At 41.3% G+C, this 12,500-nt stretch overlaps 1 protein-coding gene across 1 annotated transcript in view; it reads left to right on the top strand.

Annotated features, from left to right (window-relative positions):
* hpdl (4-hydroxyphenylpyruvate dioxygenase-like) overlaps positions 1–12,500 on the top strand; it is a 21,100-nt gene that overhangs the window by 6,614 nt on the left and 1,986 nt on the right. Inside the window, exon 3 of the mRNA XM_061931707.1 lies at positions 6,153–6,304. Coding sequence (XP_061787691.1) covers positions 6,153–6,304 — 152 coding nt within the window. The remainder of the gene's footprint in view (positions 1–6,152; positions 6,305–12,500) is intronic.

The raw sequence follows: 12,500 nt of genomic DNA, 5'->3' as shown, positions 1-12,500 counted from the left end.
GCAGCAGCCTAAGCAGGGAAGCCCAGACTTCCCTCTCCTCAGCCACTTCGTCCAGCTCCTCCCGGGGGATCCCGAGGCGTTCCCAGGCCAGCCGGGAGACATAGTCTTCCCAACGTGTCCTGGGTCTTCCTCGTGGCCTCCTACCGGTCGGACATGCCCTAAACACCTCCTTAGGGAGGCGCTCGGGTGGCATCCTGACCAGATGCCCGAACCACCTCATCTGGCTCCTCTCGATGTGGAGGAGCAGCGGCTTTACTTTGAGCTCCTCCCGGATGACAGAGCTTCTCACCCTATCTCTAAGGGAGAGCCCCGCCACCCGGCGGAGGAAACTCATTTCGGCCGCTTGTACCCGTGATCTTGTCCTTTCGGTCATAACCCAAAGCTCATGACCATAGGTGAGGATGGGAACGTAGATCGACCGGTAAATTGAGAGCTTTGCCTTCCGGCTCAGCTCCTTCTTCACCACAACGGATCGATACAGCGTCCGCATTACTGAAGACGCCGCACCGTTCCGCCTGTCGATCTCACGATCCACTCTTCCCTCACTCGTGAACAAGACTCCGAGGTACTTGAACTCCTCCACTTGGGGCAAGATCTCCTCCCCAACCCGGAGATGGCACTCCACCCTTTTCCGGGCGAGAACCATGGACTCGGACTTGGAGGTGCTGATTCTCATCCCAGTCGCTTCACACTCAGCTGCGAACCGATCCAGTGAGAGCTGAAGATCCTGGCCAGATGAAGCCATCAGGACCAAATCATCTGCAAAAAGCAGAGACCTAATCCTGCAGCCACCAAACCAGATCCCCTCAACGCCTTGACTGCGCCTAGAAATTCTGTCCATAAAAGTTATGAACAGAATCGGTGACAAAGGGCAGCCTTGGCGGAGTCCAACCCTCACCGGAAACGTGTCCGACTTACTGCCGGCAATGCGAACCAAGCTCTGACACTGATCATACAGGGAGCGGACCGCCACAATCAGACAGTCCGAAACCCCATACTCTCTGAGCACTCCCCACAGGACTTCCCGAGGGACACGGTCGAATGCCTTCTCCAAGTCCACAAAGCACATGTAGACTGGTTGGGCAAACTCCCATGCACCCTCAAGGACCCTGCCGAGAGTATAGGGCTGGTCCACAGTTCCACGACCAGGACGAAAACCACACTGTTCCTCCTGAATCCGAGGTTCGACTATCCGGCGTAGCCTCCTCTCCAGTACACCTGAATAGACCTTACCGGGAAGGCTGAGGAGTGTGATCCCACGATAGTTAGAACACACCCTCCGGTTCCCCTTTTTAAAGAGAGGAACCACCACCCCGGTCTGCCAATCCAGAGGTACTGCCCCCGATGTCCACGCGATGCTGCAGAGTCTTGTCAACCAAGACAGCCCTACAGCATCCAGAGCCTTAAGGAACTCCGGGCGGATCTCATCCACCCCCGGGGCCTTGCCACCGAGGAGCTTTTTAACTACCTCAGCAACCTCAGCCCCAGAAATAGGAGAGCCCACCACAGACTCCCCAGGCACTGCTTCCTCATAGGAAGACGTGTTGGTGGGATTGAGGAGGTCTTCGAAGTATTCCCTCCACTGATCCACAACTTCCGCAGTCGAGGTCAGCAGAACACCATCCGCACCATACACGATGTTGGTAGTGCACTGATTCCCCTTCCTGAGGCGGCGGATGGTGGTCCAGAATCGCTTCGAAGCCGTCCGGAAGTCGTTTTCCATGGCTTCCCCGAACTCCTCCCATGTCCGAGTTTTTGCCTCCGCGACCGCTGAAGCCGCACACCGCTTGGCCTGTCGGTACCTGTCCGCTGCCTCAGGAGTCCCATGAGCCAAAAGAACCCGATAGGACTCCTTCTTCAGCTTGACGGCATCCCTCACCGCCGGTGTCCACCAACGGGTTCTAGGATTACCGCCACGACAGGCACCAACTACCTTGCGGCCACAGCTCCAATCAGCCGCCTCGACAATAGAGGTGCGGAACATGGTCCACTCGGACTCAATGTCCAGCACCTCCCTCGTGACATGTTCAAAGTTCTTCCGGAGGTGGGAATTGAAACTCTCTCTGACAGGAGACTCTGCCAGACGTTCCCAGCAAACCCTCACAATGCGTTTGGGCCTGCCAGGTCTGTCCGGCATCCTCCCCCACCATCGCAGCCAACTCACCACCAGGTGGTGATCGGTAGAAAGCTCCGCCCCTCTCTTCACCCGAGTGTCCAAAACATGAGGCCGCAAATCCGATGACACAACTACAAAGTCGATCATAGAACTGCGGCCTAGGGTGTCCTGGTGCCAAGTGCACATATGGACACCCTTATGCTTGAACATGGTGTTCGTTATGGACAATCCGTGACGGGCACAAAAGTCCAATAACAAAACACCACTTGGGTTCAGATCCGGGCGCCCATTCTTCCCAATCACGCCTCTCCAGGTTTCACTGTCGTTGCCAATATGAGCGTTGAAGTCCCCCAGTAGAACGAGGGAATCACCCGGGGGAGCACTCTCAAGTACTCCCTCGAGTGAATCCAAAAAGGGCGGGTACTCTGAGCTGCTGTTTGGCGCGTAAGCGCAAACAACAGTCAGGACCCGGCCCCCCACCCGAAGGCGGAGGGAAGCTACCCTCTCGTCCACCGGGTTGAACTCCAACATGCAGGCTCTGAGTCGGGGGGCAACAAGAATTGCCACCCCAGCCCGTCGCCTCTCACTGCTGGCAACGCCAGAGTGGAAGAGAGTCCAGCCCCTCTCGAGAGAACTGGTTCCAGAGCCCTTGCTGTGCGTCGAGGTGAGTCCGACTATATCCAACCGGAACTTCTCTACCTCGCGCACTAGCTCAGGCTCCTCCCCCCCCCAGCGAGGTGACGTTCCACGTCCCAAGAGCTAGCTTCTGTAGCCGAGGATCGGACCGCCAAGTGCCCTGCCTTCGGCTACCGCCCAGCTCACATTGCACCCGACCTCTATGGCCCCTGCTATGGGTGGTGAGCCCATTGGAGGGGGGACCCACGTTGCCTCTTCGGCCACCAGGCGCTCGCCATCGTGCCCCAACTCCGGGCCTGGCTCCGGAGGGGGGCCCCGGTGACCCGCGTCCGGGCGAGGGAAATCTGAGTCTCGGTTCTTGCATTTCCATAGAAGTCTTCGAGCTGCTCTTTGTCTGATCCCTCACCTAGGACCTGTTTGTCTTGGGAGACCCTACCAGGGGGCATGGAAGCCCCCGGACAACATAGCTCCTAGGATCATTGGGACACGCAAACTCCTCTACCACGTTAAGGTGGCAGCTCAGAGAGGAGTATAGTATATATCTGATAGTATAGTATATATCTGATAGTATATATCTGATAGTATATATCTGTATCATGAATCAATTTAAGTGGACCCCGACTTAAACAAGTTGAAAAACTTATTTGGGTGTTAGCATTTAGTGGTGAATTGTACGGAATATGTACTGTACTGTGCAACCTACCGTATTTTTCGGAGTATAAGTCGCACCGGGGTATAAGTCGCACCTGCCGAAAAAATGCATAATAAAGAAGGAAAAAAACATATATAAGTCGCACTGAAGCACGGCCAAACTATGATTAAAAACTGCGACTTATAGTCCGAAAAATACGGTACTAATAAAAGTCTCAATCAATCAATCAAAAAACAATCAATCAAAAAAATAAACACAACAGAACAAATACCCAGAACCCCTTGCAGCACTAACTCTTCCGGGACGCTACAATATACACCCCCTCCCCCACCCTCCCCGACCTCAACCCCGCCCACCTCAACCTCCTCATGCTCTCTCAGGGAGAACATGTCCCAAATTCCAAGCTGCTGTTTTGAGGCATGTTAAAAAAAAAAATGCACTTTGTGACTTCAATAATAAATATGGCAGTGCCATGTTGGCATTTTTTTTCCATAACTTGAGTTGATCTATTTTGGAAAACCTTGTTACATTGTTTAATGCATCCAGCGGGGCATCACAACAAAATTAGGCATAATAATGTGTTAATTCCACGACTGTATATATCGGTATTAGAGATGCGCGGATAGGCAATTATTTCATCCGCAACCGCATCACAAAAGTCGTCATCCACCCGCCATTCACCCGAACTAACATTTTATCAAATCCACACCCGCCCGCCACCCGCCCGTTGTTATATATCTAATATAGACGATGCAAGGCATTAGTGAGGTTAGAAAGCTTTTGCCTGTTGAAGAAAGGAGACTGATCCAATGCAGCAGAGACATTCAATGCGTGCCACGCATTAATATCTCTTGGCCACGCATTAGTGGCTAAGAGATATTAATGCGTGATAATATTATTTATCATTATTATAATATTATTGTCATTTCCATTAAGAAAGTGTTGACTATTGTTGCCAATGCCCTCAGATCAGGAGTGCGTTCCATCCTCACACTTTGTGTGCGCAGTTGCAGCAAGCAGAAGTTAAAAAAACGTTTTAGAAAGACTAGGCCTATATTGCCGTTAGGTAAAAAAAATGTTCTGAATTTATTTCAATGAATATTAACTTGTTAACGTTATAATGCTCAAATAGGGACGAGGGCGGGGTGCAGAGTGAAACAGTGAACAATTTCGCGACAAAGATGAACCTTTTATTGATTGATCTGCAGCCATGACAAAATATCAGACAATCTCCATTGTCAACGACAGGCAGGAAAATAAAGATAAACACATAGCCTATGTTGTAGGCATAGGCATAGGCTCATACGTTTTTAAGTTGAAATAAAAAAAAAAAAAAAAAAATGTGCCTCATAAGCCTTAGGCTGTCAATCACGCGCACAAACTTAAATTATACAATAACATATGTATGTCATCCCTATTTAAACAAAAATAAATTAAATAAATAATAATAATAAATTACCTGCAACTTATTGGCCAAGGCAAATAGCTGAAGGGGGGAAATCAAACCCATCAGACTGCACTTTATCATCAAACTTGAATTATAATGAAATAAGACGGTCGCGACAAACAAAGCAGGCTAAATAGCCTTACATTGTAGCCAATCGGAGATGCGCTTCACTTGAAAGCGAGGCCAAATAATTAACACACAGTAGTATATCTCGAATAGAAAAAAACCACAATAAACAACGCAATTGCCTTAATTCCTTTGCATTGTAGTGCGCCCAAACAACACGTAACCATCAAAATTATTCAGCTGACCGAACTCAATATAGGTTAGACATGGGCTTATTTGGTATAGCCTATAGGTAACGTAGACTAATTCGTTTAACATATCCAACCGTATGTCTACTTACTTTTTTTTTTGTTAGCACTATGCAGGAATAAAATGACATCTACAGTGCCAGGATTCAGGCGAGAGCGCCTGGCCTCTAAAATGCGCCCTGCTGCGCTGAAGGAGCGCTCACTTGCGCCACTTGTTGCTGGGACGCATAGGATTCTCTTGGCAAGGTGTTGTAGTCGTGGGAATGATTGTCCTTGTTTCCCCCGAAAAGGGGAACGGCGGACGAAACTGCTCATGCTCAGGGTGTTTGTGGAGGTTTGGGGTTTTGCACAAATGTGATGCACCATGTTAGATGTCCCGGTTTTGTGACTGTCGTAGACATAAACAGCGTCGCAGCTCTTGCAAATCACGTAGCCAGCATTGCTATCATCCTGATTTACAACCTCATAAAAACGAGTCCACGCTGAACTTTTCTGGTCTTTTTTTTCCCTGGTCTTTAGTATTCCATTTTTTAGTTTGTCGGGTACCACGCTGCCGGCGTTGCCATCTTTTTTTTTTTTTTTTTTTCTGTTGTGTTGTGTTGTGGTGTGCTGCAGTGCCTGTTTCAAAGAGTGCTGCTCGTTTTTCGTATGTGGGTAACAACATTTAACTATGTATATATATTTCCGAATTGGTTCAACTGCCACCCGCCCTAATCTATTTAAAATCTATTTTTTTCGTCATGTCACCCGCCCGACCTGCGGATTATCCGCGGACTCCGCGGTTGTGTCCGCAAACCGCGCATCTCTAATCGGTATCGGTTGATATCGGAATCGGTAATTAAGAGTTGGACAATATCGGATATCGGCAAAAAAGCCATTATCGGACATCTCTATTAAAAAGGATAAATAAATGGTCCCATTAGAAAGGGTAAACAATGTCTGTTTGTTAGTACATCTTAATAGGTCAATATTGTCCGGTTCTTTCAGGGAGGAACCAGGTGGACACGTTCTTGGAGGAGCACGGGGCCGCAGGGATCCAGCACATTGCGCTGCACACAAGCGACATTATATCCGCAACCCGCATGATGGCAGACGCCGGCGTGCCTTTTTACCTGAACCCTGCTGCATACTACTCCCAGGTTTGAACGGTGACACGCATATCTGAGACACTTAGAGTGAAGTGCGTTCGTATGAACAATTACAGTTGCAACTCAACTGCCTCGCACAACTGTAACAGTGAATACCGTATTTACCGGATTATGGACCACCACGCCCACTAGATTTTAGGAAAAAAATATGTTTCCATGTACAAACCCTGTTTCCATATGAGTTGGGAAATTGTGTTAGATGTAATTACAAACAGAATACAATGATTTGCAAATCATTTTCAACCCATATTCAGTTGAATATGCTACAAAGACAACATATTTGATGTTAAAACTGATAAACATTTTTTTTTTTTTGCAAATCATTAACTTTAGAATTTGATGCCAGCAACACGTGACAAAGAAGTTGGGAAAGGTGGCAATAAATACTGATAAAGTTGAGGAATGCTCATCAAACACTTATTTGGAACATCCCACAGGTGAACAGGCAAATTGGGAACAGGTGGGTGCCATGATTGGGTATAAAAGTAGATTCCATGAAATGCTCAGTCATTCACAAACAAGGATGGGGCGAGGGTCACCACTTTGTCAACAAATGCGTGAGCAAATTGTTGAACAGTTTAAGAAAAACCTTTCTCAACCAGCTATTGCAAGGAATTTAGGGATTTCACCATCTACGGTCCGTAATATCATCAAAGGGTTCAGAGAATCTGGAGAAATCACTGCACTTAAGCAGCTAAGCCGTGACCTTCGATCCCTCAGGCTGTACTGCATCAACAAGCGACATCAGTGTGTAAAGGATATCACCACATGGGCTCAGGAACACTTCAGAAACCCACTGTCAGTAACTACAGTTGGTCGCTACATCTGTAAGTGCAAGTTAAAACTCTCCTATGCAAGGCGAAAACCGTTTATCAACAACACCCAGAAACGCCGTCGGCTTCGCTGGGCCTGAGCTCATCTAAGATGGACTGATACAAAGTGGAAAAGTGTTCTGTGGTCTGACGAGTCCACATTTCAAATTGTTTTTGGAAACTGTGGACGTCGTGTCCTTCGGACCAAAGAGGAAAAGAACCATCCGGATTGTTATAGGTGCAAAGTTGAAAAGCCAGCATGTGTGATGGTATGGGGGTGTATTAGTGCCCAAGACATGGGTAACTTACACATCTGTGAAGGCGCCATTAATGCTGAAAGGTACATACAGGTTTTGGAGCAACATATGTTGCCATCCAAGCAACGTTACCATGGACGCCCCTGCTTATTTCAGCAAGACAATGCCAAGCCACGTGTTACATCAACGTTGCTTCATAGTAAAAGAGTGCGGGTACTAGACTGGCCTGCCTGTAGTCCAGACCTGTCTTCCATTGAAAATGTGTGGCGCATTATGAAGCTAAAAAACGGAGACCCCCGGACTGTTGAACAACTTAAGCTGTACATCGAGCAAGAATGGGAAAGAATTCCACCTGAGAAGCTTCAAAAATGTGTCTCCTCAGTTCCCAAACGTTTACTGAGTGTTGTTAAAAGGAAAGGCCATGTAACACAGTGGTGAACATGCCCTTTCCCAACTACTTTGGCACGTGTTGCAGCCATGAAATTCTAAGTTAATTATTATTTGCAAAAAAAAAAATAAAGTTTATGAGTTTGAACATCAAATATGTTGTCTTTGTAGTGCATTCAATTGATTATGGGTTGAAAATGATTTGCAAATCATTGTATTCCGTTTATATTTACATCTAACACAATTTCCCAACTCATATGGAAACGGGGTTTGTATAAGCCGTACTGAACTATAAGCCGCAGATATATACTGTATACGTTGTGAAATGAGGTATTTACACAGAATTGTTTCCAAACAGTGTCTGTAACACGGCAGTAAAATGGCCGATCAAACAAAACAGAAGCCATCGTCATGGACCCACTCGCGGCAGAAGCGTGCTTCCAATTCAGCTAAATGGACTCAATAACTCCACGGTGACGCCTTGGTGAATTTACTGAAGAATTTGTGAAACTGGAACAATACGAAAATAATGCCATTGAAAGTTAATAATATTAACATAGACACTCGTAAACGTGTTAGCATATTAGCAAATGCACTTTTGTTTGATCAGCCATTTTACTGTCGTGTAGGCCCCGTTTGGAAACAGTTAAAGTATGTCAATAAACATTTAAAATATTTCGTACCGGTATATATCTGCGGCTTAAAGTAGTTTCCCTGCGTTATGTCTCTTACACTAAAATTAGGTCACACGAGATGTAAATGTGTATCGTTAGCGTTTTTTTAATGTTTTTTACTGGGCTAATAGAAGACTTCCTTTCGCTTAATTGCTACACATAACAATACACCAAAAAAAGAAAAACATATGTGTTCTTGTCTTCCATAAGGACTGTGAATGATAGGGAAAATTCCAAAAAGGTTGCAGTTCCCCTTTAAGTGTAGCAGCGCTAGCTAAACGGCTAATAGTTTTGTGTTTTATCAATGGCACTTGCATACGCACAAAACGTGGGGGGAAATTTGCATAAATGTACGTAATGCAATTTGACCAGTTTTACTCCACATATTGATATTATCAAAGTTCGGAGTGTTGCTGGCATACTTTAACTTTAACTTTAACTACCAACCAAATATTATTATCTTTGTGAGTTTTGCTAGAAACATGTGCTTTTGTAAGGTTTTCAAACACGAACATGTTTTTTTACTCAATATGACAGTAATGTTCTTAGAATCCCAAGAAAATGCGTTTGAAGCAATAACAAATAGTTTCAAGCGTAACTCCTAAACCAAACATGCAATATGTCTAATAATGTCTGTATTAATGTTTGTTTGTGAGTTTTACTAGAAACATGTGCTTTTGTAAGGTTTGCAAACACAAACATTTTTTTTTTTTACTCTATGACAGTAATGTTCTTAGAATCCTGAGAAAATGCGTTTTGAAGCAATAACTTTTTTTTTCAAGCATAACTCCTATAATAAACATGCAATATGTCTAATATTGCCTGTATTAATGTATGTTTGTGAGTTTTACTAGAAACATGTGCTTTTGTAAGGTTTTCAAACACATAAATTGTTTTTTTTTTACTCAATATGACAGTAATGTTCTTAGAATCCTGAGAAAATGCGTTTGAAGCAATAACAAATAGTTTCAAGCATAACTCCTCAACCAAATATGCAATATGTCTAATAATGCCTGTATTAATGTATCTTTGTGAGTTTTACTAGAAACATGTGTTTGAAAACCTTACAAAAGCACATGATTCTAGTAAAACTCACAAAGATACATTAATACAGGCATTACTAGACATATTGCATGTTTGGTTTAGGAGTTATGCTTGAAACTATTTGTTATTGCTTCAAACGCATTTTCTCAGGATTCTAAGAACATTATTGTCATTTTGAGTAAAAAAAAAATATTTTTGTGTTTGAAAACCTCACAAAAGCACATGATTCTAGTAAAACTCACAAAGATACATTAATACAGGCATTACTAGACATATTGCATGTTTGGTTTAGGAGTTATGCTTTAAATATTTTTTTTTATTGCTTCAAATGCATTTTTTCTTATTGAGTAAAAAAACTTACAAAAGCACAATTTTTTTTAACTCAATAAGAAAAAATGCATTTGAAGCAATAAAAACAATGAATAAAGCATAACTCCTAAACCAAACATGCAATATGTCTAATAATGCCTGTATTAATGTATGTTTGTGAGTTTTACTAGAAACATGTGCTTTTGTAAGGTTTTCAAACACATAAATTGTTTTTTTTTACTCAATATGACAGTAATGTTCTTAGAATCCTGAGAAAATGCGTTTGAAGCAATAACAAATAGTTTCAAGCATAACTCCTCAACCAAATATGCAATATGTCTAATAATGCCCGTATTAAGTTATAAATAGAGTTTTACTAGAAACATGTGCTTTTGTAAGGTTTTCAAACACAAAAATATTATTTTTACTCTATGTGACAGTAATGTTCGTAGAATCCTGAGACAATGCGTTTGAAGCAATAAAAAATAATTCCAAGCATAACTCCAAATATGTTTTAGAGTTATAAATAGAGTTTTACTAGAAACATGTGCTTTTATAAGGTTTTCAAACACTATTTATTTTTTTTTACTCAATATGACAGTAATGTTCTTAGAATCCTGAGACAATGCGTTTGAAGCAATAAAAAAATAGTTCCAAGCATAACTCCAAATAGGTTTTGGAGTTATAAATAGAGTTTTACTAGAAACATGTGCTTTTGTAAGGTTTTCAAACACAAAAATATTTTTTTTACTCAATGTGACAGTAATGTTCGTAGAATCCTGAGAAAATGTGTTTGAAGCAATAAAATATAGTTCCAAGCATAACTCCAAATATGTTTTAGAGTTATAAATAGAGTTTTACTAGAAACATGTGCTTTTGTAAGGTTTTCAAACACTATTTATTTTTTTTACTCAATATGACAGTAATGTTCTTAGAATCCTGAGACAATGTGTTTGAAGCAATAAGATATAGTTCCAAGCATAACTCCAAATATGTTTTACAGTTATAAATAGAGTTTTACTAGAAACATGTGCTTTTGTAAGGTTTTCAAACACAAAAATATTATTTTTACTCAATGTGACAGTAATGTTCGTAGAATACTGAGAAAATGTGTTTGAAGCAATAAAAAATAGTTCCAAGCATAACTCCAAATATGTTTTGGAGTTATAGAGTTTTACTAGAAACATGTGCTTTTGTAAGGTTTTCAAACACTATTTTTTTTTTTTTTACTCAATATGACAGTAATGTTCTTAGAATCCTGAGACAATGCGTTTGAAGCAATAAAAAAATAGTTCCAAGCATAACTCCAAATAGGTTTTGGAGTTATAAATAGAGTTTTACTAGAAACATGTGCTTTTGTAAGGTTTTCAAACACTATTTATTTTTTTTACTCAATATGACAGTAATGTTCTTAGAATCCTGAGACAATGTGTTTGAAGCAATAAAATATAGTTCCAAGCATAACTCCAAATATGTTTTAGAGTAATAAATAGTTTTACTAGAAACATGTGCTTTTGTAAGGTTTTCAAACACAAAAATATTTTTTTTACTCAATGTGGCAGTAATGTTCGTAGAATACTGAGAAAATGTGTTTGAAGCAATAAAAAATAGTTCCAAGCATAACTCCAAATATGTTTTGGAGTTATAGAGTTTTACTAGAAACATGTGCTTTTGTAAGGTTTTCAAACACAAAAATATTTTTTTTACTCAATGTGACAGTAATGTTCGTAGAATCCTGAGACAATGCGTTTGAAGCAATAAAAAATAGTTCCAAGCATAACTCCAAATATGTTTTGGAGTTGTAAATAGAGTTTTACTAGAAACGTGCTTTTGTAAGGTTTTCAAACACTATTTATTTGTTTTACTCAATATGACAGTAATGTTCTTAGAATCCTGAGACAATGCGTTTGAAGCAATAAAAAAATTGTTCCAAGCATAACTCCAAATATCTTTTGGAGTTATAAATAGTTTTACTAGAAACATGTGCTTTTGTAAGGTTTTCAAACACAAAAATATTTTTTTTTACTCAATGTGACAGTAATGTTCGTAGAATCCTGAGAAAATGTGTTTGAAGCAATAAAAAAATAGTTCCAAGCATAACTCCAAATAGGTTTTGGAGTTATAAATAGAGTTTTACTAGAAACATGTGCTTTTGTAAGGTTTTCAAACACTATTTATGTTTTTTACTCAATATGACATTAATGTTCTTAGAATCCTGAGACAATGTGTTTGAAGCAATAAAATATAGTTCCAAGCATAACTCCAAATATGTTTTACAGTTATAAATAGAGTTTTACTAGAAACATGTGCTTTTGTAAGGTTTTCAAACACAAAAATATTATTTTTACTCAATGTGACAGTAATGTTCGTAGAATACTGAGAAAATGTGTTTGAAGCAATAAAAAATAGTTCCAAGCATAACTCCAAATATGTTTTGGAGTTATAGAGTTTTACTAGAAACATGTGCTTTTGTAAGGTTTTCAAACACTATTTTTTTTTTTTTACTCAATATGACAGTAATGTTCTTAGAATCCTGAGACAATGCGTTTGAAGCAATAAAAAAATAGTTTCAAGCATAACTCCAAATAGGTTTTGGAGTTATAAATAGAGTTTTACTAGAAACATGTGCTTTTGTAAGGTTTTCAAACACAAAAATATTTTTTTTACTCAATGTGACAGTAATGTTCTTAGAATCCTGAGACAA

Source organism: Nerophis lumbriciformis, linkage group LG39 (assembly GCF_033978685.3).
Source record: "Nerophis lumbriciformis linkage group LG39, RoL_Nlum_v2.1, whole genome shotgun sequence".
Taxonomy (NCBI): Eukaryota; Metazoa; Chordata; class Actinopteri; order Syngnathiformes; family Syngnathidae; genus Nerophis; species Nerophis lumbriciformis.
This window is presented reverse-complemented; position numbering and strand designations above follow the sequence as displayed.